This window comes from Balaenoptera ricei, chromosome X, assembly GCF_028023285.1.
Source record: "Balaenoptera ricei isolate mBalRic1 chromosome X, mBalRic1.hap2, whole genome shotgun sequence".
NCBI lineage: Eukaryota > Metazoa > Chordata > Mammalia > Artiodactyla > Balaenopteridae > Balaenoptera > Balaenoptera ricei.
Genome location: NC_082660.1, coordinates 134,851,399 through 134,879,358, shown reverse-complemented (window position 1 = coordinate 134,879,358; position 27,960 = coordinate 134,851,399). Strand labels below are relative to the sequence as shown.

The 27,960-nt window shown below is 47.4% G+C and overlaps 1 protein-coding gene across 3 annotated transcripts; it reads left to right on the top strand.

Annotated features, from left to right (window-relative positions):
• Positions 1 to 41: 41 nt before the first annotated feature.
• On the top strand, positions 42 to 27,843 carry MPP1 (MAGUK p55 scaffold protein 1). 3 transcript variants are annotated; one of them, XM_059910975.1, is made up of 12 exons: positions 42 to 119; positions 15,563 to 15,706; positions 15,886 to 15,964; positions 17,002 to 17,087; positions 19,943 to 20,011; positions 21,834 to 22,030; positions 22,432 to 22,538; positions 23,218 to 23,298; positions 23,994 to 24,074; positions 25,830 to 26,032; positions 26,247 to 26,321; positions 27,181 to 27,843. In XM_059910975.1, the coding sequence occupies exons 2-12, from the start codon at positions 15,599 to 15,601 to the stop codon at positions 27,355 to 27,357; spliced, it is 1,263 nt and encodes a 420-aa protein (XP_059766958.1). In that variant the 5' UTR covers positions 42 to 119; positions 15,563 to 15,598; the 3' UTR covers positions 27,358 to 27,843. The 3 variants fall into 3 exon arrangements, with proteins under 3 accessions (XP_059766958.1, XP_059766959.1, XP_059766956.1); XM_059910973.1 differs by lacking the exon at positions 42 to 119 and adding an exon at positions 4,736 to 4,993; XM_059910976.1 differs by lacking the exons at positions 42 to 119; positions 23,218 to 23,298; positions 23,994 to 24,074 and adding an exon at positions 4,734 to 4,993.
• The last annotated feature ends 117 nt before the right edge of the window (positions 27,844 to 27,960 follow it).

The window sequence follows — 27,960 nt, the reverse complement described above, 5'->3', positions numbered from 1 at the left end:
AGAAAGCAGGGAGCAGAGAAGGGACGTCATTTGATGGGTGTTTTTAAAGGGTCATCTCAGTTGCCACGTTGAGAAGGTCAGAAGCAGGGAGACCAGCCAGGAGGTTTACCGAAATCCAGGTGAGAGACAGTTTCGTTGGGACCAGGGTGGGAGTCGGCGGAGTTGCAGGAAGAGTCGGAATCCAGACAGAGGGTGAAGGAAGAGGATCAGGATTCGGTTATGGGTTGGGTGAGGTGTGGGAAAGGGAGGCTTTGGGGATCCCTCCCGGACTTGGGGCCTAAGCACGCGCAGGGATGGGGTTAGGAATCTACTGCCTGAAAGATGCGAAGAGGAAGAAAGACCGAATGGATGTTCTCATTGACACGGAGGTGAGATCCAGCCACACACCCTTTGTCCCACACTCCACACAGCAGGAGGAGACCATCCTCTGATCAAACTTGAAGTGACAGTTTAACTTATCAGCTTGCACTAACCTTTAAATCAGATTGGACGTTTACTTAAATTTCCCCCCCACTACTCAGCACATGGGAGCTGGGGAGGGAAGTCTAAGTAACAATGAAAAGAAGAGCTGCATCCTTACACACATCTTTATAGTCTTTATATCTTGCCCAGCTTGTTCCTTAAGACAAACTGCTGAACGTGCAGTTGTTGGGTCACAGGCTGGGAGCATGTTAAAGCCTCACGCTGGTCCACGTAGCGCTTGTACAGAGTTTCCAGGTTCCGCTCGAGGCTCACAGCCCTCCCTCCTCCTACTCTCTTGAACATTGCGTTGTTTCCTTGGTTTTCTTTATATTTTTGCCAGTTATGCTTGGCAATATATTATTTAATTTTGCTTGTATTTTAAAAATTCCTGAAGTATCCCTAGGCTTGGTGCCCCAGAATTTTTAAGCTTCTTTTTCTTTTTATAAATGTATTTATTTATTTATTTTTGGCTGCATTGGGTCTGTAATCCCCATCCTGTCTCCTCACGCCAGAGCCCTGCCTCTTTTTAAACTATAAAAACTAAATCATAGGCATGCATTCTCCTGTGATTTTCTTATTTTGTGTTTTGAGATTCATCCACGTGGATGCCTGCAGCCCATTTCCACCCAACTGTATGAAAAGATCTCCAGTCATTTACACCATCGACTGCAGACGGACATCTGTACTGTTTCTGTCTGTTTTATTCTAAATATTACTGCATGTCTTGTAGTGTACAAGTGCAAGAGTTCCTCTGAAGACTATCACACTGTGACTGACTTTCTGAGTCAAAGGCACCAATTATTAAATACATCCACATCCTTGAGAAGATGCAGCATCACCAGTCTTTCAATTTTTTGCCAAGCTGGCGGATAAGTAATGGTATCTTATTGTTTTCTTACTTTGCATTTCCCCGATAACTGATGAGATGGAAGACCTTTTCATGTGTTTATAGGACATTTGTCTTTCTCGTCTATGAATTTTGCCCATTTTTCTAATTTTAGTTTCAGTTATTCCTTATTGATCAGTAGGAATTCTTTCTATACTCTGTATAGTAATATTTTGTAGGCTAAAGATGTGGAAAATATCTTCCCTCAGTTTGAGGATTGTATTTTCATTCTCGATATGATGTATTTTGATCAGCAGAAGTGCTTATTTTATTTTATTTTATTTATTTTTTTTAACATCTTTATTGGAGTATAATTGCTTTACAATGGTGTGTTAGTTTCTGCTTTATAACAAAGTGAATCGGCTATACGTATACATATATCCCCATAGCCCCTCCCTCTTGCGTCTCCCTCCCACCCTATCCCACTCCTCTAGGTGGTCACAAAGCACCAAACTGATCTCCCTGTGCTCTGAGGCTGCTTCCCACTAGCTAGCTGTTTTACATTTGGTAGTGTATATATATCCATGCCGCTCTCTCACTTTGTCACAGCTTACCCTTCCCCCTCCCCATATCCCCAAGTTCATTCTCTAGTAGGTCTCTGTCTTTATTCCCGACCTAGAGTCTGTCATACAGAGTGAAGTAAGTCAGAAAGAGAAAAACAAATACCGTATGCTAACACATATATATGGAATCTAAGAAAAAAAAAAAAAAAAGGCCATGAAGAACCTAGGGGTAAGAAGTGCTTATTTTAATGTAGTGCGATTTGGCAATCATTTTCCTCTGCGTAAGTGCTTTTCTACCCCAGAGTCATAAAGGATGTCTCCTATATTGTCTTCTAAAAGTTTTATAGTTTTGCCTTTCACCTTTAAGTCCTTCAGCTACTCGGAATAAATTTTTGTATGGTGTGAGGTAAAGTCTAATTTCATTTTTTAAAAACACTGTGAGAAACTATATTTTTCCAGTCATGAACTTTGAACTGAATTTGTGTGCCTCGAGGCAGTTCTAGGAATTGAGAAAAGCAGATAGCTGCAATAAATTCCAAGGAGCAAAGCCTGGTTCTGAGCGCTGAGCACCCTGAGCTGGAACCGGCCGACCAGAAAAAGGCATGGGAATGTCGAAAAAAAGACCGGCTGCATGACCATGCATCCTCTGAGTCAGCCGACTTGCCCTCCCAGTACTTTTCCACCCTGAGCTCTGCCTCGACAAAAACTTTAACTACATTTTGCTCGAGGACTCACTCCCTCTGAAGTTCTCCGACTGCAATAGTTTAGATAGCGTGTTTGCCTTCACCTGTAACCAGTCTCGGTTTCCGTTTTGATCCTATGGATCCCCAGTTGCCCTTACTGCAAGCGTGTCCTTTCCCTACTGCTCTGCAGTGCCTCTTGTCATGTCACCATTTCTCCTCTCTCTTCTGTTCCAATGGTCTATTTGTCTATTTCTGTGCCCATACCATGCTCTCCTAATTAACATAGCTTTGTTATAAGTCTTGCAATCTAGAAGGCAGTTCCCCCACATTGTTCTTCTAGAGTGCTTTGGCAATTCTTGTTCTTTACAAGTCCACACATATTTTAAAATTAGATTATCAAGTTTCAGAAAACCTATCCCAGAAGCGGGATTGCTGGCTCAGGAGGTAGTGTTCAGTTTTATGAGATAATGCAAAACTGTTCTCCTAAATAGTACTGCCAACAGCAGTACTCCCAGCAGAAATATCCAAGAACTCATATGGATTCACATCTTCTCCAACACTTGATATTGTTAGACATTTAAATTTTTGATAATTGAATGGAGGTGCAGTGGTATTTCATTGCGGTCTGATCACTAATGAGGTTGAACATCTGTTCATATGTTTATTGTTCACGTGTGTTTCTCCATCTGTGAAATGTTTATTCGTGTTTTTTACTCATTTATCTGCTGGATTGTTTGTGTTTTCCTTATTAATTTGTAGACCTTTATATATTCATAATAGGAATTCTTCGTCAGTTGTGTGTATTGAAAATATTTTCTGCAAAAGCACAACTGGTCTTTTTTGCTTTTTAGTTTGTCTTTTGATGAGTAAAAGTTCTTAATGCTAAAGTCAAACTGATCAATATTGTTTTATAGTCAATGGTTTGTCTGCATTGTTTAAGAAATCTTTCTCTATCCCGAAGTCTAAAAGTTCTTCACTGCTGTTTTCTGTCAAGAGCTTTAAAGTTGTGTTTTTGACACAGAAGTCCTTAATCCATCTGGAATAGATTTTTTTTCTGCATATAGCATGGAGGAGGGTTCCAGCTTCATCTCTTTCAATATAAATAACCATTTTCCAGCTTTGGTTAATGAAAAGTCCCTCTTTACTTACCTAACATGGCACCTGTATCGTATACACAGTTATACACGTGACTGGGTGCGTTTCTGCATTTTCTAATCTATCTCATTGCTCCATTAATCTATCCCTGCACCGGTATCGCACTGTCTTAATTTCAATAGCTCTCTCTCCTCTCTCTCTCTCTCTCTCTGTGTCTTTGTCTCTGCCTCTGTGTGTGTGTGTGTGTGTGTGTGTGTGTGTGTATCTCAGCCTCCTATAGTTCCTTCAGGGTAATCTTGGGGAAGGGAGCCAGCAATCACGTGAGCTCAGCCTCTTAGCAGAGAAAACTGGGTGATCTGGCTGCAAACTCTTGCCCCTGGATTTTCCCTTCTTGTCTATGAGGTACTGGAAGGTCCAAATAAGATTACATAGAGTAATGAACTGCTTATAATACTGCGAGGTTACTCCCTTGGGGTCAAGGGGCCAGGTGTTTATCAGGTAAAGGTGTGTACAGATCGTGGACAGCCCTGAGCTCTGTAAGCACAGGAAATGTTTGTTTTGTTCAGAAAGTCTGTCGTCCTTTAGGCTGCTGTTTTAACGCCACGAAGGTGTTAGGGTATAAGGAATTCTGCTCTAGGATTCGGAAGGAATGTTGGCTCTCTTCGCTTCCACTGATCCCTCAATTTTTTTGTGGCATTAACAGTAGGAGATGTAGCCTAAGACAAATAACAGCAGCGCAGGAGCCTTAAAAGGCCTTTTCTCAATGTCCTGTGCCCGCATCGGTTTATGGGTGGAGCCTAGAGTCGGAGGGGCGGCCGTCGCAGCCCTCGGATGCTCCCCCGCCATCCCCACGAATTCGGCCCGGGTGTAGGTGGAGCGCTCAACCCGCCCCAGGCCGGGGGTCCTCTGCGGTTTGGGAGCGGTGTGCTTTTTCCTATGACCCCTCTGGGATTCGGCCGCAGGGGCCTCGGCGGGAGCAGCGCCCCCTTCCGGCCCTCAGGGGCGCAGCGCCGGGGGCCCGCGGGGCCCAGGGGGCGGGTTCAGGGGCGTGGCGAGGGTGGGGCGTGGGCGGAGCTCCTCCCCCGCGCTCTCGGCGCACAGCCTGCGGGGTGGTGACTGACCAGCCGCGCCGCTTCCCAGTCGCCTTCGCCGCCTCTGCCGCCTCCGCACCGCAGGCCCGGGGCCCTGCCGCTCCAGGCTCCGCCCGGCCCCGCGTCCCCGCGTCCCCGCGTCCCGGCGCCCGGCGTCCCAGGTCCCGCAAGATGACGCTGAAGGCGAGCGAGGGCGAGAGCGGGGGTGCCATGCGCACGGCGCTCTCCGACCTCTACCTGGAGCACTTGCTGCAGAAGCGCAGCCGGCCCGAGGTGAGCTGCCCCGGGGCCCGGCGCGGGATGCGGGCCGGTCCTCGTCGCTAGGCCGCGCCTCCCGCCGCGGTCCCTCCCCGCCCGCCGCCCTGCCCTCGGGGGTCCTGCCCCCGGGGTGGAGGCCGCGGCGGGCGGCGGGGTTCGGGCGGGACTCCGGGCGCGGTGGCTGGTGGCCCCCAGGAGCGCCTCCAGGCGAGAATCGGGAGAGGCCGCGGCCTCGACTGAGAGCTGATTAAGGTCAAGGGAAACTTCTTCGTGGACGGAAGTCAGGGTCACAGAAAGACTGTAAGGAACAGATCCGAGAGTAGGACTGCTTGGTGGTTGTGTCAGCAGAAAGGGTTGTAAAAGCCAACGCTGGCCCCGAAGTGCTCACTCACCATCCCTGTGCATTTAGGCAGGGCCCCTGGTGCTGGGGCACAGATGGGTGGACCCCTGTGTCTGTTTGTGGGCAGACAGTCACCTCACAGGTAATTCTGCCCCCCAGATTCCTATGATGGCCCATAAATAGCTCATCACCTCGATCCTCAAAGATGCCCAGAGGGAAGGGTTGATCGTTTTCTTGTTACCTCTCATACTTCTGGGTGTGGCGAGGACCCAGCAAGGTAAGGTTGTCGCTCAGGGTCTCTCCCACAAGGGCACGGCCACCAGGATGCTCGCTCACTCACTCATCTGAAGGCTGACGCTGTGTCTCATTGTCAGCCATCAGCCAGCACCGGCCAGCAGCCCTTCCATGTCCCCTGGCCTTCTCACAACGCGGTGGCCAGGTTCCAAGAAAGGATGTCCACGGAGACACACAGACAGAGAGAGAGGGCCAGGCAGAAGCTATCTTGCCTTTGATAACTCAGCCTCAGAACTCACAGTGTGAATCTTTTTCCTAGACTACAAGATCTTCCAGGGCAGGGCTGTTTCACACTCACTTTTTACATTTTAAATGCCTGGTAAGTGGGTCCTCAGAAATGTTTGCTGAATTAATAAATGACTTCAGAGGTGGACATGCGATTCAGTATAGCCATCCACTTTCACAGATGAGGAAACTGAAGATCCACAAGGTAAAGCAGACTGTAGAGCTGTGGACTCTGGGCTGGGTGGCATCAGCTCAGGTCTCCGCATTCACACCTGTCTGTCATTGCAAATCAGGATGAACCCGTGGGGAAGACGCTGGTTATTCAGCTGACAAGGCAAAATGGGAAGTTATGCGGCAGCATGTACACTAGGAGGGGCTCAGGCTCTAAAACTACTTGGTTTCTCATAAGTTTGGACACATGGGATTTTTTTTTTCTTCCCCACAATCAGCTCACTTGGCTGAGCCTTAACTCACCCCCCCCCCCAAAAAAATCCACTTCTCTTTATTAAATTTTCTTTTGGCAACTTTATTGAGGTTTACTTAGCATACATCTAATTCACGAATTTGATTGTGCAGTTCAATGACATTTGACAGATGCATCCCATCATGTGGCCGTCACCGTAATCATAATGTAGAACATTTGTATCACTCCAGAAAGTTCCCCGATGGTCCTTTAGGTTCATTTCCCCCATCCCCGGAAACCTGAGTGTCACCTGTAACTCAGTGCCCAGACCCTGTGTAGACCTGTCTGCTCCTGGTGGGGAGGCTGGAGAAGTTGTGTGCGGTTTTGAAAAGAGGCCCTTTCACTGCCCTCTGAGTAATTAGCAGTTTTTGTGGAGCTGTGAGTTGATCCTGCAAGAGCAGATACAGTCTATTGCTTAGTCAGTTTGCTTGAGTGTATGAAAGGATTTGAAGATGAAACAAGAAAACGTGGTAAAGCACTGAATGAAAAGCATCCAGATCTGCCAAGCTGTGGACACTGGAAGAAGAATGTCCACACGATGAAAGGTGGCCTGACCCCACGAACCTGCTGACTCTTATTTCCTGAGGTTCACCTTCCCTCTGGGGCTCTTAGCAGTCTCTGCTGCCAACCCTGGGCTCTGCGTCCCCCTTGCTGCCCAAGTTCCCTGTGCCTTTGATTTCTCTTCTCTGTAAAATGGACCTGCTGAGAGGGTTGCGGTGATGTTGACCTGACGTAACGCCCGTCCAGCAGCAGTAGCACGTTTTGCTGTCCTAGCAAGAACCAAGACAAGTTGTAAGGAAGTTGTTGGCTTTAAAGGAGTTCATAAACTCATGTTGCCAAAGGCTACATTTAGGGAGATTGCTTTCTATAAAAGCTCTAAAGACTGGAAACCCAAAGTTTCACCTCTGATTATACTCCACATCTGGTATTGAAAAAGTATTGTCAAAATATAGTTTTGCAGTAGGTTTGAAGTGTAGCCTGTCTCCCATATTTAAGTATATGTTTCCTTCCTTGGAGAAACATTTTATGAGCTCTCTCTGACCTTGTTCTTTTTTACAATCCCTTAGTGCCCATAAGATTGGTTGTAAAATTCCTACTTTTCTCTTCAGTCCTGTTTGAAGTAGCCCTTCTCCCATGACCTGAAGCAATACGTTGAAAGTCCCTGGAAGTTCACTTGGGCCTGTCCCACATGGGAAATGACCTAAGAAATAAGTCAGGCTCCAGGTGAGTTTCCACTCAGAAGAGCTGTCTGGGGGCTCCTGGGTGGGGAGATGCGGCATCACCTGCTGTGCCTGGGCCAGGATGGTACTGGCAAATAGCGCGCCAGGCAGGGGACATTCAGGGTTGACGGGGGTCTTGAGACACTGCCAAATGTCCCCTGGGGCAAGGGAGATGAAATCAGTTGACATTTCATTGACTGCAGAGATTTTTCTCCCCTAAGCAGTGCGTTGCTCACATCTTTCACTGTTGCTAAAAAAGGAGGGGAAGTGACCCCAGGGGTGGGAAATGGGAAGAAAAGCTCTGAATTAGGGAACCAGAATACAAATTTTGTAACGTGACATTTTCTTTTCTGAGTCTTCACTTTTCCGTTTTTCCTTCCCATAGAGAAATACACATGAGCAAAGTACATACGCAGTTGCCGCTGAAACGGCTCCTGTGTGACCACGACTCCCATCCGCGGAGGCCACCAAGCACGGATCGTGTAGCACTGCGGTGTTTACTGTGGGAAAAATCCGCGTGTCAGTGGACCCGTGCAGCTCAAACCCGTCACGCTCAAGGGTCGACTCTATAGGTTTTTGCCCCAAAGTCACTTGCCAGAAAATTCTGGCTCTGAGGCGCTCGTCTTTCCCCAACTCTTTTCCCCGGCTCTTGTCATTTGTGGGGAAACAGTGCTCGGCTGTTTCTGGTACCTTGCGCCCTCTTGGTTTTCTCATAGTTTTTCTTGTTTTCTTTCCCAAAGTGGAGCCTGACCTCGCCTGCCGTCTGCGGCGATCACTTGCCTTCTTGGCCTGGGCCTTCTAAGTCTCCACGTGGAAACAGTTGGCAAAGAGCCTAACAGTAGGCTGAACAAATGTTTGTTCTTTCCTCCGTTCGCTGTCACCGACTCTTAATCCGACCGTTTGGGTGGGAAAGCCACCCGATGCCAAGTTTGTTTTTCATCTCTTTTTTAATCCCAACTTCCTTTGAGCCACTGCCTCTGCCCTTTGAACCCGCTGCAGATGTTTCCTCCGAAGGGGGTTTCAGCACACAGGCGTTGCCACCCCAGCAGTGTGTGTGATTAAAGGCCGAGAGGCTGCAGAGCTGCCCCCATCCTGCTGGGGTGGCGGGGATGAAGGCTGGTCTCAGAGTTGTGAAGTGAAGTCTGCAAAATGCAATCTAGTACCTTTGACCACATTGTTCAGCATCACTTGGTGGTCGCGGGGCTGCTAAGGGCTCAAAAACGGCTCAGCTTTGCAGCGACGAAGTAAACAAACGAAATATTGGTAGCACGTTGGAATGAATGTATTACCAGCTATGGAAACAAGAAAAGTTAGAGCGGTTCAGGGGCAGGACAGGTGCCCGGCACGTGGCCAGTGGACGGATGGACGGATGGGACAGGGGACAGACTGCAGTCTAAGTTGTCAACCTGGACAAGTTAGTTACCCTGAGTGGCAGGCGGGTAACTTTCCCATTTCTTCAAAGCTGGGTCTGGGCCAGCGGAACTCTGTGGACGTGTCCTGCCCTTGGTGTGGTCTCAGCCCCACAGCTGGGGTCAATGAAGCACCTTGGCTCCGTGTGCGTCTGTCGGTCTGTCTAGCCCTGCTCCTGGGACTGTCTGCGGCGCGGGGTGCGGGGGGCTGGTTGAGGGCGTTTCCTGCACGTTGGGCGCCGTGGAGGAGAGGCCGGCCCCCTCTTGCTGAGCCGTCAGGGAAGCCTCACTGTTGCTAGTTGGTTCTTTGGTCGCCACGTCGGAGGGTTCCGTTTATCTTATCATTTGCAGCTTCTGGGTGAGCGTGATAGCGGCTCTGAGTCATCCCGAAGGGGGACGCCTTGATGAATAAGCACTTTTAAAAGACCAGCCTTTCAGGTAGGAAGTCTTGAACTTTCCTGGGTGCTGAGTCCTTAATTTAAAGGCTGATGTGTTAAAAGCAATCTGTGTCACGGAGCCGAATGAGAAGGCGATGAGCGGAGGGCGCCGCTTTATCTGCCTGTTCCAGGCACACAATCACGTAGGCGTCGGCCCCTTGCAAAGGTCACTTTGTCTTCCATGGACTGAGACTTTCGAACCTGTCATTGTAGACGGGCGCAGCGCTTCTCGAAACACAGGTGAATCATCATAAATGGTTTACTGATGGCACTTTACAGCACATGATAAAATAATCTGATCTATGTTTTCAGATTTTATGGCCACCAGTACCTGCTTTGGGTACTGACACAGGTACATGGTAGATGCTGATAAATCCATGGGATTAATTTCTGGGTTTGGTTTTCAGCTTTCTCAGCCCCACAACTACTAGTGAAAAAAGATTTGTAAGTCAGGATCAAGGAAAGTCCTAAGTTTTATTTCATGCTTTGAGGCCAGAAATTTGAGATTTGAGCTCTTTGTCTATTCACAGCAGTCATTCAGTCAGCAATCCTTGAATTCCTCATTCTATACATTCAATCTCTTAACACATGCACATGGTAAAAATATACAAATAGTACAGATGCTTAATTTGAGAGAAAGAATTCTTCCTTCCAACTTGACGCTGCTTTTCCTCCAGTTTTCTTGAGTCTACTTAGAGAGCTGTTTGATCTCATTCTCTTCAAATGGGTCTGTGGCAATAGCTACCTAGCTTTGAAGAGTTTTAACCACATGGTTCCAGGTCGCCATGGGCAATGCTTTGAGGAACTATTTGGTCACTGTGTGTTGTGGCCTCTTACTTACGCATCCAGAGTCTGGAAACTGATCCTGTACCCTACAGATGTCTCAAGGATTGGTTGTTGCCTCTCTGCCCGTTCTTTGGTACTGTGCTCTCTTAGTTATAGCTCTTCGGTTGCAAACAAGTGCGACTCGCCAGCCATTTTGCTAGTTCTTTTATGCAATAACTTCACCTCTGTCTACTACAAGCTCAAAAATAGTACCCCGTCAAAACCATGGACTTGACGTTGGTATGACGTGTGAGTGTAGTTCTGTGCCATTTTGTCGCATGTCTGCATATATGTAACCACCACCACAATCAAGATATGGAACTGTTCCATCAGCACAGAGACCTCTCTGGTGCCACCCCTCTATAGTCACCTCTCCCCGTGTCCCCTTGGCAACCACTAATCTGTTCTCCTCCTCTATAATTTTGTCATCTCTAGAATGTTATATAACTGGAATCATATTGTATGCAATTTTTTATTGCTGGGAAGCGTCCCGAGGTATGGATAGACCACAGTCTGTTGAACTGCTCACCTATTATAGGCTGTTCTCCTTGTCTCCAGGTTTGAGTTACTACGAATAAAGCTGTTCTGAACCTTCATGTACACGTTTTGCACAAACTTTTGTCTTGTGCCATTGCCAGGTTGTAAAGTAGTCAGTTAGTTTTTTAAGAAAGTTCCCAGCTCTCTTCCCGAATGGCTGTAACATTTTACATTCCCACCAGCCGTGGATGAGAGATCCAGTTTCCTTTGCATCCTCACCAGCATTTAGTCTTGTCACCAATTTTTATCTTAGCTATTCTGATAGGTGTGTAGTGGTATTTCTTTATGGTTTTAATCTGCATTTCTCCCTGATAACTAATGACATTGAACATCTTTTCATGTCCTCATTTGCCATCCTTCCTTACATATCCTCTTTAGTGAAATATCTGTTCATGTCTTTTGCCCGTTTTCTAATTAGATTGTTTTTATTGTTGCATATGGAGCATTCTTTTCGTACTCTGGATGTTAGAATTTTTCGTTGGATGTGGGGTTTGTGAATGTTTTCTCTCAGTCCACATGATGATGTTTTTCATCATCTTCACACAGGCTGTCACAGGGGTAAAGTTTTTCATTTTTAAGAGGTCCAATTTATCAGTTTTTCCTTTTATGGATCCCGCTGTTGGTGCCAAGTATAAGAACTCTTTGTCTAGCCCTAAACCCTGATGACTGTCTTCTGTGTTTTTCTCTAAAAAGTTTTGTAGTTTTACATTTTACATTTAAGTCCATGATCCATTTTAAAGGTCTAGTTCAGTGTTTCTTTTTTTTGCCTATGGGTGTCCAATTGCTGCAGCATCATTTGTTGAAAAGACTACCCTTCCTCCGTTGAATTGCCTTTGCACCTTGTCAAAATCAACTGGACGTATCTGTGTGGGTCTATTTCTGGGCTCTCTCTTCTGTTCCATTGATCTTTGTGTCTGTCCCTCTACCAGACCACACCGTCTTGATTATTCGTAACCATATAAATCTTGAAACCATGTAGACTGATTCCTTCTACTGTCTTCCTTTTCAAAATTGTCTTAGCTGTTCAAGGGCCTGTGCCTTTACATCACGTACATTACACGTCGTCCAGAGGTACTTTTTTCATGTAACCTGCAGGGATCGGGTGAGTGAAGCCACTTGTGTGTAAGAAATAACATCCCAGATGCAGGAGGATCCACAGCTCGTGCTTAGCTTTCCTCCCAGGGCGCAGTGGGGAGTGAGCTAGAGAGCGTGTGCCCATCTGCAGGGGGGCAGGTTCCGTAGGGACAGGTCTTCTGATTGTTACTAAACGAAACAAAACAAAGCAGACCTTTAAATTCTGCATTCATTCCTTCGTCAGCTTTCCCTCTCACTGTAGTCACAGGATCGGTAGCCCTTCCCTTCATCTCTTTTCTGTCATGTGTGTGTGGACCTTAGTGTTGTTTTGTGATTTGCTGTAGGTAGATCGTAAAAAGGGAAAGTTAGTAAAGGATTTTGTGTTATTATGACCGGTTGCTGACCCAACAGCTTTGTTTCACTTCTTGCTGACCCCGCTTCTCCCTGATCTTGTTCGGGATGGCAAGATGCCCAACTCAGTTCTTATTTTCTCAGCCCCTTGTGCAGCCTGGGATGGCCACGCTGTGTTCTGCAGTTCTGGCTGATGAGACATGAGCAGATGTCCATTGGGGAAGTTCTGGGACAGATGCCACTGGCCTGGCCCTTCTTCCTTCTTCCTGCCTTGAAAGTGGAGCTGTAGGTTGGATGGGCAGCTTTTCAGGAGATGTTTTCTCAGAAGTCCGAGCTCCAGCCCATTGTGCCCCGGCCAATTCCTCCTATGTGCACGTTCCAGGCTCAGCTGTCTTCTGGAAAAAATTTTTGAAATCTCTCATCCCTGATGACTTCCTGTTTTTTGTCTGTGGGTTTCTATTTACCCTCCCCCGTTTGGTCTCATTTAAACAGGGTCCAGGCTACACGCAAGTACTTAGGCTGCCAACTTGAACCTAAATCACAATCACTTAGGAAAATTCTATCTTGCCAGAATAGAAAGCATTGTACTTTGTAGGGCTTTAGGAATAATAGGCTTTCATTTGCCTGTTTAGAAATTAATTTGAAATGAAACGAATACAATTTACTTCTCACCTCCTTCTCTAGTCACCCAGTTCCTCTCTGTTGTTCATGTCTCTTTCCAGAGGGAGATGATGCATTTACAAGCAAATATGAAGATATTCTTATCTTTCACTGTTTATGCTGATGATAACATACCTTTCCTCACTCTTTTTTTCTTTTCCACTTAATATGTCTTCCAGATTAACCTCTGACCCTCCTTTTCAGGGCTACATGGTGTCTGTGTGCCAGGATGCCCCCGCACAGATGCAGTGGTAACTGTATTAATGGCTTATCTACTGTAGACGACCTTGAAGTTCTGTGTGGTTCTGGGCTCCCAGGTCTCATAAGTCACTTTTCTAAATATAGCCCTTTGTTAGACAATTCTGCTTTAATAGCAGTGCCGTGTAACTCAATGTCATGTGCGGTTTTTGAAGTTCTAGTTGTTACACAAGGCAGTTTCTCTTTGTCAGTATTTCCTTCATTCCGTAGACAGACAGATAGGTCTAGCTGTTCCCACCTGGGGATATTCCCGTTTCTCCTTTGCCGCCAAGTGGCAGACGAGGTGTCCTGCTCACGGCTCCACCCGTTGGGAAGATCTTCCCTCCCCACGGTCTCTGAGGGGCGCCCCCAGCCACAATCCATTTTCAGCTCGGTCCTTACCTAAACCAAGGTCGGGCTTCTTCCTTCTCCATATTGTTTTTGATTGACTGTTGTATCAGGAGAAGGAGCGTTTCAAGGAGATTTATTCATATTGTGCAGCAGCCATTTATTCTCGTTGGCGTGTGGTCTCAGAGTGACACTGTTCTTAAAAGCCCAAACCTGGAAGCACCCCGAAGTCCATCCACAGTAGGGCACCACACGAGGGTTCCAGTTTCCTGCTCCGTGGCCTTTTCACTGTCTGAGTGTCATTCCCTTCCAATGTTTTATCTGAAAATTTTCAATCTCACTGAAAAGGTGTAACAATTTTATAGTAACTTCCATTAGCCATACCTCCTAGATTCTACCATTAACATTTTGCCATGTCTGCTTTATCACATATCTATCCAAAAACCATCCATTCACCTTTTTTTTTTTGGTTTTGCACTTCACTCCTAAAAGCTTCAGCATGCATATCATCGGCTAGGGTTCAGTATTTCTTTATGGTTCTTTTTTTAATTTTGTGGTTAAATTTACATACAGTGAAATGCACTGGATGAGTTTTAACAAATGCATACACCTGTGCACCCCAACCCTGGTCACAGTTTGGAACATCACCACTCCAGAAGGTCTGTCATGCCCTTACCCAGCCTACCCCTTCCCATCCTATCAGAGGCAACCACTGTCTTAAATTTCTATTACTGTAGTTTTGCTTGTTCTAAAACCTCATGAATGGTCTCCTCCTGCAGGTGGACTTTTCAGCTATAGTTAATAAAGCTGCTGTGAACTTCTGTGTGCAAGCCTTTCTGTGGGTGAACACCTAGGAGTGCGGTTGCCAGGGCATAGGGTCAACGTATGCTTAACTTGATATAAGAAATTGCCACACTCTTTTCCTCGGGGCTGCGCCGTTTAGTGTTCCCACCGGCGATGTCTGGGCGTTTCCGACATCTGTCCTTTTCATTGTAGGCTCCCTCGCGGCTGCGGAGTGGTATCACGGTGATGCTGGCTCTTCATAGGCCTTCTTTTTCTTATAGGAAAGCACTTTGGTTCTCCAAAGGCTTTTTTTTTTTAATTATTTATTTATTTAACTTATTTATGACTGTGTTGGGTCTTCATTTCTGTGTGAGGGCTTTCTCCAGTTGCGGCAAGCGGGGGCCACTCTTCATCGCGGTGCGCGGGCCTCTCACTATCGCGGCCTCTCTTGTTGCGGAGCACAGGCTCCAGACGCGCAGGCTCAGTAGTTGTGGCTCACGGGCCCAGTTGCTCCGCGGCATGTGGGATCTTCCCAGACCAGGGCTCGAACCCGTGTCCCCTGCATCGGCAGGCAGATTCTCAACCACTGCGCCACCAGGGAAGCCCTCATAGGCCTTCTTTAGTGAACAGTCTGCCAGACGTTTTGTCCATCTTTTCATTGCTCATCATCCTGTTATTGAGTGAGAAGAATTCTTTACATGTTCTGGGTATAAGTCTTTGTACTCTCAGGCTGAGAGTGTTGCTGAGAAGTTTTTAGTTTTGATGAGATCAGTTGTGTGCTTTTTGATTATTGCTCTCTGTGTCTACTAAACCTTTGCCTGTCTCAGTGGAGTTTCTCCACAAACAGATATTCTTAACTTTAAAGTATTTGTGGTTTTAGTTTTCGTTTTTTTACAGTTTTCTGCCTCCTCCCAGGTTTTGAAGATGTATTGTGCTTTCTTCTCAAAGCTTGGTTGTTTTACCTTTCACGTTTGGAACTGGTTCTGTATATAAAGTGATGTGGGGACCAATGTGCCCTTTGCCTGTGCGGAGTTGACCCAACACCATGGATTACAAAATCCATCCCCCTGTCTGCCCTCCTGCCAAGGCCACGGGCCTTAAATTACTTCAGATTTATACTAAAGACGTCTTTCTAGAGTGTAATCCGTCCAGCTTTGCTGTCTTCATGGTTGGGGTCAAGGGGTCACAGTTGATGTGTCATCTCGGGCTGATGGCAGGGGTAGCCACTTGGATAAATAACGCTTCACATCAAGTCTAATGCAACTGGCCACCAGCTTTAGGAGATAAGCGTTGGTTTGCTGAGCCTTTGGGGTTTTAGACGCGCAGCAGCGACCCGACGGCTGCTTGCTTCATACATTTCTCTGCTGTTTTGATCCGACAGACTGTGTCACCCCAGCTGAGCGCCGTGACGGAGGACATGTACACCAACGGGCCCGCCGCCCCGGGGAGCCCCGCCCGGGCCCAGGGCCAGGAGGCTCGGAAGGTGCGGCTCATCCAGTTCGAGAAGGTCACCGAGGAGCCCATGGTAATCCCTCTTCCTCACCACCCCGGGCCCCTCATGGCAGGCTTCTTGCCCCTTCCAGTTGACGACACCTCGTGTGCAGACAGAAAATATTTCTCCCAAGAAGTTGCCTTAAGTTGTCTTAAAGATCAACTCAGAAAGAGCTTGCGGTTAAGCTTGCTGTGCCCTTGTCTGTCTTCCAGGGAATCACGCTGAAGCTGAATGAGAAGCAGTCCTGCACTGTGGCCAGAATCCTCCACGGCGGCATGATTCACAGACAAGGTACAGGCGTGTTTCGTTCAGGGATTCGTCCTTTACTCCCTGTTCAGGGCTGAGGGGCACGAAGCTTATAGCGTTCAAAACAGGGAGCATTTGTGTGTGTGCCAAGAGATTTTTTGTACCATAATGACTGGCTCTTTAGAATGATGAATCGCCCGGTGCCACTGTCGCTCCCTCTGAGCATTCTTATACACTTATTTATGCCAATACTTTTGCAGTTAGTTAACATTTGAGCAACTACTATATGCAAACCCTTGCATTAGACTGTGAACACATAGCAGTGTAGAAAACAGACCATCTCTACCTCCTGAGGCTACCAGTTAAACTGAGAAAATAGGGAATTCCCTGGCGGTCCAGTGGTTAGGACTCGGCACTTTCACTGCCGAGGGTGCGGGTTCCATCCCTGGTCGGGGACCTAAGACCCCACAAGCCACGTGGCACGGCCAAAAATAAAAGAAAAAGAAGAAAAGAAAAAAAATAAACTGAGAAAATAGATACTAACAAATAATTACAAATAACTGTTGTATCTCCATGTGAAGCTGCCGTCAATTTGCAGATGCGTCATTTAGTAGAAGTGCTTTTCTGTGTATCAAGGGTAGCACAAGTATTGATACCCATTCTTCACATAGAATCTAAACAGTGATTAGCTTTACCACTTGGTAGCATTTGGAGGTCTTAGCTAAACAACAGAGAAACATCGAGCTTTCTTGTCCCTTGGAGTGTGTACAGCTGTGTCATAGCCCCTTGACATCAGGGGGACTCTAGTTCCAGGACACTTTCAGGACCAAGCGCTTTTATTTTGCAGTTGGAGTCCTGAGGTCAAGGAGGATGACACGGTCTTAAACCGTCGAGTGCTTGTCTCGCTAGGTCCCTGAAGGCCATGAACAGAACATTCCCGCCTCTCATGGTTGAATGGTTTCAACCCTGTGTGTTCTACACAGTCTATCGTACAACATGCTCTAGATCCTGGTTTCTTTTCTGTGGCGTTTTGACTTCTGTTGACACCTCTTTTGTCTGAACGTTTGTTCTTTTGTTGGTAGGCTCCCTTCACGTCGGAGATGAGATCCTAGAAATCAATGGCACGAACGTGACTAATCACTCAGTAGATCAGCTGCAGAAGGCAATGGTGGGTATTCACTATGCCCTTGTCTTCGTGAAGCATCAATCCACATTGGTGTCTGTGTACCTCATTTTTCTGTGAAAGTGTTTATACCTCATTGAAGGGCCTCTTACCACTGCTAATCTTTATTCTGTGCAAGAAATGACAGCTCTCTGTCTTCATTTAGTAAACTTCTAAAACAAGGCAAAAGACCCAGAGTGTCTGTCTAGAAAGAGCATTGGACTGCAATGGCAGCTCTGAATCCTGCTCTCCTTTATTCCAGCCCTGTGATTTGGAGCAGGTGAATTCACTTCTCTAGGTCATCTGTAAAATGAAGATGGTAGTAATTGCTGTTCTTATGTCATAGATTTGTTACAGAGAACAACTGGGCTATAATAGGTCCACCCCTGCCCACAGCAGAGACCCTTCCTGTAACCAGAGCAGGAAAAAACACATGGGGTAGTTGGGTGTAATTGGTCACGGCCGGCAGGAAGCACCCCTCAGGCACTCAGCAAGGAGATGCCAGGGTACCAGCCAGGGAATGAAGCAGAAAATAGCAACTTAGGGAGAAGTTTAATTTGAACCAGAGCTGAGGAAACTGAACCTTAGAGAACTCTGAAGCATGGCTGTTTAAGGATAGACCTCACTTCTGACCAAGATGAAGTAACAGGGACCAGATTTACCCTGCTTCTTGAAATGACTCACATCCTAAACATTCATGTACCTGATGACAGAGGATTCAAAATACTTGAAGCGAACACTGGCAGGGCTGCCACATTCTGCAGGACAGACTGTGTACCCTGCCACATGACAAGCCTCAGCAGGTTTAAAGGACTCAAACCATACAAAAATGCACTGTCCACCCACAATGAAATGAAATTAGACATCAAAGACAGAAAGATACCTGGAAATCCCTAAATATTTGGAAGTTAACACACTTCTAAAGAAGTCACAGGCCATAGGAGAAATCACAAGGCAAATTAGAAACTGTCTTTAAATGAATAGAAATGAAAGCACAGTGTATCAGATTTTGCGGAATGTCACTGAACTCGGACCAAGGTGGAAACGCCTGGTTTATAAAACGAGAAAGGTTTCGGTCAACAGCCTCAGCTTCTACCCACAGAAACTAGAAGAAGGAGAAAAAATGAAACCCAAAGCAAGCAGAAGAAAAGAAACAAACAACCAGAAATAGAACGGACAGGACCTTGGCAAATGAATGTGGAGGGTGAAGGGGTTTGTAAAATATAACTCTGAAGTAGGCATAACCCACCTATGAGAAACTCTATAGGACCAACGACCCAGTTCCTTCCACAAAGAAAAGAGTAGAAAAGAAAACACTGCAGGGAGAACAGGTAGATGAAAATTCGACTCTTACAAGACATATCCACCAAACAGCAAACATATCCAGCAAACAGGTAGATGAAAATTTGACTCTTACAAGACATATCCACCAAACAGCAAACATATCCAGCAAACAGACATATCCAGCAAACAGTGTCAGACCACGTGCCCCAGACCCTTCATTCAGCGTCTTCCCACCCTCTGGAGCGGGCCACCTGTTTCCCACCGGGACACTGGCTGGATCGTTTCATGGTCACCAACACGAGGAGCAGTTTGGCCTAATGGTTGCTTCTCAATAGAACGTGATGCACGTGTTTTCTCTGAGCCGATGGCACAGCTGTATCCCTTCGTCTTGCATAAAAACCGTTTCAAGTATGTGAACATTCCACATTTGTGCTTCTTTTTGATTTATGTAAATAAAATCAACTATGTAAAAGGTAATTTGTGTCGTGGCACAAGTTACCGTGAACAAGGAATACTTGTTGTGCATATAATAGGTAGACAGTTAACAACTCTAATATTTAAAGTGCTTCTAAACTTTGTATAAAAAGACAAATAACTGGGGAGTTCCCTGGCTGTCCAGTGGTTAGGACTCTGGGCTTTCAGAAGACAAACAACCAAATAGACAACTGGGCAAAAGATATAAGAAGAAAAAGCATATGGCCAATGAGCTCTCGAAAAGTGCTCAATTTTGGTTATGGTAGTAAAATTACAAAATAAAGCAACCATGAAATAATTTCCACCCATCAGATTGGCAGAAATTTAAAACGAACGTTAACATGTAATTGTGGCAAGAATTTCGGGGGAAAGGGAATCTCATATACTCCTGGTGAGAGTGGAATTTTTATAGTTTTTTAGAAAAGTAATTTGAGGATAGCTATAAAATTGTTTTTATCCTTTGACTCTGCATTTCCATCATGGGGTTCTATTCTGTATAAATCAAATGCAAATATATAAGGACACGCGTTAAAGGGTGTCTACTGCAGCAGATTGTAATAAAAAAATAACTGGCAAGAGTGGACACGCCCAGTAATGGGGATGCGGCAGAGCCATGAGACAGAGTGAGCGAGGTCTTCATGTATCAACCTGGAAGCAAGTCATAGAGTAATGCATATAGTATAACCCCATTTTTGTTAAAAACAAACAGCAAAAATACACATGTATGAATATGTGTGTAAATATTTAGACACATGACTGGCCCTTTATTGGTGTGGAGAAACGCGTGGATCTTTGTGTGCCAGGGTTCATTTTAAGTACTTCTGGGGACCTCTTGGGGGTCGACTGCGAGGAGGAGGGAAAACCATTAGCCTTTGTTCGTTATTCTTTGTACGTCCCCATGTTGTTATGCTGGTTTATGGGGCACATGACAGTTCTGTCTTGGAGGAAGCATTGTGCTACAAGATTTCAAAGTGTACAGTAAAGATGGCTATTGGGGAAAAAAAATGCCCAGGACTTTGGGAGGGGAAAAATGACTTAATGAAACCCCCAGTCACCCCGGTTCGTTTTACATGACAATTTTATTTCACCTTTCTTTTTAATAGAAAGAAACCAAAGGAATGATCTCATTAAAAGTTATTCCCAACCAGCAAAATCGGCTTCCTGCACTGCAGGTAGGTGGCGCCATTTTCTCTCTTGTGATGATGGCAGGATTCAGGCCCAGTGTGTATTCTTTGAATTTGATTGAAATGATGTGATTGTAGATATCTCAACAAGCATAGCTGCCTGGTACTCTCTGAACCAAACTAACATGTGTTACAAACTGGCAGGCGTTTCCCTGACCACGGGCGTGACTGGCCCTTTGCAGCTCATTGGGGCTACAGGGCCCTGACAGATAAATGTGGAAGAAGGAAGATTTAAAATAAATAACTCTGAAGTTTCTGTCACAGGTCACTTATCGTATGATGGTATAATCTTCTTTTAAAAAAAACTTGTTTTAAATGGAAGGTTTGGTGTGTATGGGCACATACACAATAAAGGACACAAATCATAAGTGTAAAACTAGATGAATTTTCACAAACTGAACACACCCACGTGACCAGCACCGTAAGAGTCCCCGTGCCCATTTCCCGTCCCGCCAACCCTGACTTCTAACTCCAGAGACGAGTTTTGCCCCTTTTTGAAATCTGTGTAAATTGACTCATGCAGTATGAATCGTGTAGTGTCTCATTTTGTTCACTCGGTATGAAGTCTGTGCTGTAGCAACAGATGATTCCTTCTTATTCATTTGTTGTATGACTGTGCTCTGGAGGGCCTTCTGTGATTCCAGCTTTTTAGTTCTGACAAAAATTAGTGCTGCCGTGAACCTCTTTTTTTTTAATAAATTTATTTATTTATTTATTTATTTATTTATTTATGGCTGTGTTGGGTCTTCGTTTCTGCACGAGGGCTTCCCCTAGTTGCGGCGAGCGGGGGCTACTCTTCATCGCGGTGCGCGGGCCTCTTACTATCGCGGCCTCTCTTGTTGCGGAGCACAGGCTCCAGATGCGCAGGCTCAGTAGTTGTGGCTCACGGGCCCAGTTGCTCCGCGGCATGTGGGATCCTCCCAGACCAGGGCTCGAACCCGTGTCCCCTGCATCGGCAGGCAGACTCTCAACCACTGCGCCACCAGGGAAGCCCCATGAACCTCTTTGTACCTGAGTTTCGGTGCATTTCTGATGAGTTGTAGGCTGTGTTCATCTTTCATGATGTTGCCAAACTACTTTCCAAGGTAGTCGTACAATTCTCCATTCGCAGCTGCAAGTTCCAGCTCTTTCACATCCTCACTAGTACTTAGAATTACCTGGGTTTTTTTTCCTTCATTTTGGCCGTTGTGATGGTGGTGCTACATTGTGCTCTCTACTGGGAAATGGTGTCTTCTCTAGTTTGTTAATCAGCCTTAATTTCATGAATCTTCAAAGAACCAGTGTTGCCTTTCTTGATCCTTTCAACTCTATTTTGTGTTTCACTGGTTTCTGCTCTTTATTATTTCTTTATTTCTTTGGGTTGGATTTTTACCCCTAATCTTCCTAGCAGAGGAAACTGGTATTAAATTCTGATATAGCTTCTTCCAGTCTTTTTTGTTTCTGTGTATAAAGAAATACTCTTTTAAAATTTCAAGCATACTAGGTATTGGTTTTATTTAATGATATTCTCATTTAATGTTATATCAGCAGCATTTTCCAAGGACATTAAATATTCTTCTACAAATTGATTTTTATAGTTGCTTGGTAATATATTCTGTAGATGGCCATATTTAATTGATTGATTCCCCATTCTTGGAAAATCAGATTGTTTCTAATATTTCGCTCTGATAGATAATGCTATCTATGGTGAGCACGTGTATCCACGTATCGTAACTGACAAGCTTCTGTGTAGAGGTAGATCGTGGGGTCAGGACTTCGGGCACGTTCACAAGGAAACAAGTGCATTTCAGATAGTAGCCTTCTTTTTCAGATGTTCATGAGAGCACAGTTTGACTATGATCCCAAAAAGGACAACCTGATCCCTTGCAAGGAGGCGGGGCTGAAGTTCGTCACCGGGGACATCATCCAGATCATCAACAAGGATGACAGCAACTGGTGGCAGGGACGGGTGGAAGGCTCCTCCCGGGAGTCGGCGGGCCTCATCCCCTCCCCCGAGCTGCAGGAGTGGTGAGCTGCCAATGGACGGGGACCCATGCCCACCACGGCTGCTCAGCTTCCGAGATCTGTCATCCTGTGTGCAGTTTCTGTTTGTCAACCGGGCCAACCTTCCGGTTTTCCTGGAAGAATGGGCAGGGGGGCAGCGATGCCTTGATGAGCCTGACTGGCTCTTCCTTCATCCGTGGATCTGTGTTGCCACAAATGCTCTCCCTAAGCTTCAGGTCCCTAAGCCCGCGTTGGGACTGCAGCCCCCTCTTTCTCTGCCGGAGGAGGACGGGGTCCGGGATGACACAAAGGGCAGGAGGCAGATGGGTCTGGGGGTTTTGTGTAGAAGGGACGGCACAGGCGAATGACCCCGGGGCTTTTACACCAAGAAGCCACCCACGTCCTCGGTCATCTCTTCCCTCCAGGCGAGTGGCGAGCGGGGCTCAGTCTGCTCCGAGTGAGGCTCCGAGCTGCAGTCCCTTCGGGAAGAAGAAAAAGTACAAAGACAAGTACCTGGCCAAGCACAGCGCAAGTACGCTTCCCAGCCTCCCCGCTGCCCGGCACATCGTTCTCACCCCCAGGGGGCCAACCCGACAGCCTTCCAGACCTTTCCCAGTACATCAGTGCCATCAGTATGGCCAACTGCAGGGTCTGAGCAGCCCCAGACAGTGGCCTGTTTTCCTTAGAACTAATTCAGACTTTGTCCCTTAGCTGCCACGGTTGGAAATATATGAACATTATAAATGGGTTTGAGCGGATTGTAGATAGCAAGTAAAGAATAATCTACGATTGAGCTACTATTTGTTGAATGCCTCCTTCCTGCCGGGAGCAAAGCACAGGGCCTGAAAGCTGTGTCAGGAACCTCCAATGAGGCAGATGTGGCCAGAGCACCGCTGGTGGCAGAGAGGAAGGGACAGCAGCGCGAGCCGGAGATAAGGGGAGATGACGGGCGCGTCGGGTAACGAACTGTGGAGAAGAAGTGGAGAGGGTGGGGGCCAAAAGATTAGAGAAAATTCGAGTCCAGAGAACTGACCAACAGCCGTGCTGAGTTTAGATGGTGTGGGGGTTGGGAAAACCGAAAAATAGACCCCAAGGAAGGGCATCCACGATCCAGGTTGTCCCTGATGGTGTCCGAGCCGGTGTAGCCGGTCGCAGCCTTCGCTGTGTGCCCAGCTCTGGCGTGAACACGGCTTGCTTTTCTTTGTCTCTAGTTTTTGATCAGTTGGATGTTGTTTCTTACGAGGAAGTCGTTCGGCTCCCTGCGTTCAAGAGGAAGACCCTGGTGCTCATCGGTATCTTCTCATTGCTTTGCCACTTAGAGTACATTTCTACATTTCTGTTCTTATTTCCCTGCCTGCAGTACGTAACCTCCCTCACTCCCTCTCTCAAAAAAAAACAAGGGCAGTGAGGAAGAAGAGGAAACAAGAAGGCAGGTGTCTTGGGTCCTCCATGTGGAGCAGATATAAGGAGTTTTCTGAGTCCTTACCAGGACTCCCCTGGGTTCACGTTACAACAGAGGGTAAACCTCACATGGTTTTCAGCAGCTAACTCTTTTAGGTTGTCTGTCCGTCTGGCGGCAGTAGGGGTGCTCCAGGCCTATGCTTCCGGGTCCTCTCCATCTTTAGAGTGAAAACATGAGTTGGTTAGAGGACCTGTATGAGGGTTCTGTTTAAATTTCCAGTACAAGTCAGTTCCATTCATTTTGGAGAGTCCAGTAAGACAGATATACTTCAAAAATAAACAGAAAATGCCATGTGGTAGCGGGCTCCCCTGTGGAAATGACAGTTGTCTTCGGAATCCTAGCTGGGACCCCAGGGCCTGGAGACCCCGATCCTCCTGACCCCAGCCCAGAAGCCACACAACTCGCTTTGACCTGTGGCTCATCTTGGGGTCTGAGAGATGCAAACCCCTATCCCATTCCTCTTCCTAGCCCCACCTTTGTGTCTGGGGAAAGAAATGGAAGCCGTTATCTCCTCTGTCTGTGCAGGAGCCAGCGGGGTGGGCCGCAGCCACATCAAGAGCGCCCTGCTCAGCCAGAGCCCGGACAAGTTCGCGTACCCCGCCCCGTGTGAGTAGCTCGGGGGCCTCAAGGACACGATACCGTAGTCATCTGTCTTTTCCTTTGTGATTTTTTTTTTCTTCAGCTGCACCACGCAGCTTGCAAGGTCTTAGTTCCCTGCCCAGGGATGGCACCCAGGCCCCAGCAGTGAGAGCGCTGAGTCCTAACCACCGGACCGCCAGGGAAGTCCCTCCTTTGTGATTTTTTTTTTTTAGTTTTTTTTGGCTGTGTTGGGCCTTCGTTTCTGTGCGAGGGCTTTCTCTAGTTGCGGCAAGCGGGGGCCACTCTTCATCGCGGTGCGCGGGCCTCTCAGTATCGCGGCCTCTCCTGTTGCAGAGCACAGGCTCCAGACACACAGGCTCAGTAGTTGTGGCTCACGGGCCCAGTTGCTCCGCGGCATGTGGGATCTTCCCAGACCAGGGCTCGAACCCGTGTCCCCTGCATCGGCAGGCAGACTCTCAACCACTGCGCCATCAGGGAAGCCCCTTTGTGATTTTTTTAAAAAAATGTTTGATTATAAAAAGAAAAGCCAATTTGGAAAGATACAAATTTGTGCCCATAGTTGCTCCCACTAAAAAAGTAGCTGTGCTGTTTGTCTACATAAGAGAAGCAGCGGTCAACATTTTTATACTGCTTTAAAAGATTAAACAAATAATATGTTATTAAAAACTTATGTTACTTTTTTTCATTTTAATTTATATTATAAACACTTTCTCATATGCCTAAATCACTCTGAGAGCTCTCTTCCGGTCCATTGAGTGGCTAAGGAAATTACAGGACAGCCACCAATTTTCATGAAACGTTTTCTCAAAGTAGCGCTCAGTAAGGCCCACGTAACCCTGGCAGCTGTTGTAGGAGAGTCGGGCCAGCAGTCAGGCGGACGCTTAGATCAGTTCCATTCCCAGGAGCGAATCTGTGTAGAAAACTGGATTCTAAACCTGTTATTAGTATTTTTTTATTCCTTGCTTCTCCGTTTTGCCTTTGAGGACAGAGTGACACACTGGGGTCAGAAAGCAGAAGGCCTTAGAGGTAGGAATAACCACGACAGTTCCGTCATTCAGTAAGTTAGAATGAGAAGTGAGTTAGAAAGGGTAAGAGGTGAGGATAACTCAGGTCAAAGAAGAGTCATCGTTTTATAAGATGGAAAGAAAGACGCGCGGCAGTTGTGGATTGAGGAGAAGGCGCCCATTGAGACAGACCAGAGGATGACGCAGGAGACCAGGGGGTCGCGTCTCAAGCTACAGCATCTGTAGCACGTTTTACTCAGAGGACCACTTACATGAGTAATCGTAAACGTTGTGACTTAAGGACATTCCAGCATTTAACAGTGTGAGTTTAAAGCAAACCAAAATACTCTTCTTTCCAAACAACGAAAAGGAGACTTTCAGTGTACTTCCCAGAAATCCTGACTGTAGCCTGGAGATCTGTTTCTAAAATATTTTCAGCTGTCATTTCTTCATTTCTGAGCTTCCGTGTCCCTGGGGTTGGTGTTTGAGAGATGCGCCTTCATAAAGGGAGGAGGATGGTACGAACTTTCTACGTTTGGCTCTGGCTCTTGACAGTTAGGTGTGTTCTGGGCGGATGGGGGACTTCCTGGTCCGCTTCGTTTCCCAGAGTCAGCCCCTCGGGGTCCTGTGTGAGACACCCCTCCGGTAAACTCCCTGCACTAAACGCAGCTGGGGTGGCGGTGGCGACGCCAGCGTCCGAGCCCTCGGGAGCCAAGGAGGCCCTGAGTTGCTCAGGGATTTGGGTTCTCGTGCACAGATACGACACGGCCGGCCAAGAAGAGTGAAGAAGACGGGAAGGAGTACCACTTCATCTCCACAGAGGAGATGACGCGGAGCATCTCTGCCAACGAGTTCTTGGAGTTTGGCAGCTACCAGGGCAACATGTTTGGCACCAAATTTGAAACAGTGCACCAGATTCACAAGCAGGACAAGATCGCCATCCTTGACATTGAGCCCCAGGTGGGTAGGCATGGAAGGCAGGAGTGGATGGGGAAAGGGTGCGCAGATCTGCGCCACGAGCTTTCACCGGGATCACCTGGAGGAAGAAGAGCAGGACCAGACATGCTGGAGACGGTGCGGGGGTTGGCGAGGCCCGAAGATGCTGATCGCAGAGGTCCGTCATAACAGCTAACTCCTTTTCTTCCCCTCTCTTCTTCCTCCACTCCTTTTGCAGACCCTGAAGATTGTCCGGACGGCAGAACTTTCACCCTTCATTGTGTTCATCGCACCCACTGACCAGGGCACTCAGGTGGGACTGAAGGGTCTGTGCTGGGGGGGCGGGGCCGCTCTCCAGGCCCGCGAGGACCGGGCGTCGGTCCGGATCGTTGGCCAGAGCGCCGGCAGAGCTCAGCTTCCCGACCCTAAACCTAACCCTGCCTGCTGCCGTCCCCTTCCCGCCCGGCCAGGGGCCAGAGCACGTGTGCCTGGCCCATCCGTTCAGCAGACAGTTGTTAATGCACTAGCCAGGCCATTGTTCCAGAAGAGCAGATCCTGACACTGGTGCGACATGGGCTTAAGAGGGGCATCTGGGGGCAGGGCAGGCACTGTGAAGAACAGAGGCGGCCCTGGGCCCACGTGGTGCATGCTGTGTGGGGAGGGGCAGGAAGGCCAGGACCGTGTTGAAAAGCCTCCTCGCTCCCCAGAGCCGAGCTGCCCCAAACCCACCCTGCAAGCGCTTTGCTTTGCACTGAACGTGTGCGTGGGGACCTCCCTGGGTCTTTCTCAGTAGCTGTGTGGTCTCCCATCGTGTGGATATAGCAGAGACTCATTTAGTTTCCTCATTGCCTCCTTGATGGCTATTTAGGTTTAAAACTTATTATAAATAATACGACAATCGATGGCCCTGTGCATACAGCGTTCGACACGTGCAAATATATCTGTAGGAGAGATTCCAGGCAGGGTTGTGTTGGGAATGTGGAGAGAGGTCGTCCCTGTGCCAGGAGCATGTTATGCAGTTTCATCTTCAGTGAATCTGCTAGAGGGGAAACACAATCTCACTGTACTTGTATGTTTTACTGGAATCGGTGGTGCTGGGGTGCAGACGGGTGGATCCCTGCTCCACCCGTGGCGCCCTCTCTCCCCCTCCCTCCCTCTTTCTGTCTCCACAGACAGAAGCCCTGCAGCAGCTGCAGAAGGACTCCGAGGCCATCCGCAGCCAGTATGCTCACTACTTTGACCTCTCACTGGTCAATAACAGCGTCGATGAAACCCTTAAGAAACTGCAAGAAGCCTTTGACCGGGCTTGCAGTTCTCCGCAGTGGGTGCCTGTCTCCTGGGTTTACTAAGCTTGCAGAACAGGGGGAACGACTATGGGCCCCTGTCGAGCCTTAGGAACTCCATTCCCCTTGCTTTAAGACAAACAGGATCGCCCCAGCTAGCTCTCTGTCAGCTTCCAGCTCTCTGCAACTATCCTCATGACCAGCTTGTTCAGGTTTCTGAAGGGCTGGGCTCTGACTTCCCTGATAGATGGGGCCCCATGGATCAGGATTTCCAAAGGGTCTCTGGAAATTGGGGTCCGGAAGTACTGTCCAAACGCAGCTGCTGATCAAAGATGGTCCACATGGGGAGGAAAAGCAATGGACCCTGTCCCTCTGAAGCCTGCACGCCTTTACCTTCAATCACACTGGGCATTTCATTTGTTTTTGCTTTGAAGAAAGCATTTTTAACTGCAACTTTCTAAACTGCCAAAATGAAACAGCTGTGCAATAGGATGAGGTCTGCTCTAGCGAAACCCTCAAAAGCAATAAAAGTGTTGCTGTGTTAAAATAAAATGCCAACGACCTTGTACCTTTTAACTCTCTGGGTTTCCACCTGTGCCCCACGCCTCTGGGAGCAGCTGCTGGAGGATGGTACCAACACCAGACGCCTCTGCTGGGTTCACAAGTCTC

Bases quoted from the DNA above. Each gene is read 5' to 3' on its own strand.
- MPP1 (XM_059910973.1), top strand. From the start codon at position 4,892: ATGACGCTGAAGGCGAGCGAGGGCGAGAGCGGGGGTGCCATGCGCACG. The intron at 15,965-17,001 runs GTACAGGCGTGT...TTTTGTTGGTAG, and splicing joins CGGCATGATTCACAGACAAG to GCTCCCTTCACGTCGGAGAT. The intron at 23,299-23,993 runs GTATCTTCTCAT...CTGTCTGTGCAG, and splicing joins GAAGACCCTGGTGCTCATCG to GAGCCAGCGGGGTGGGCCGC.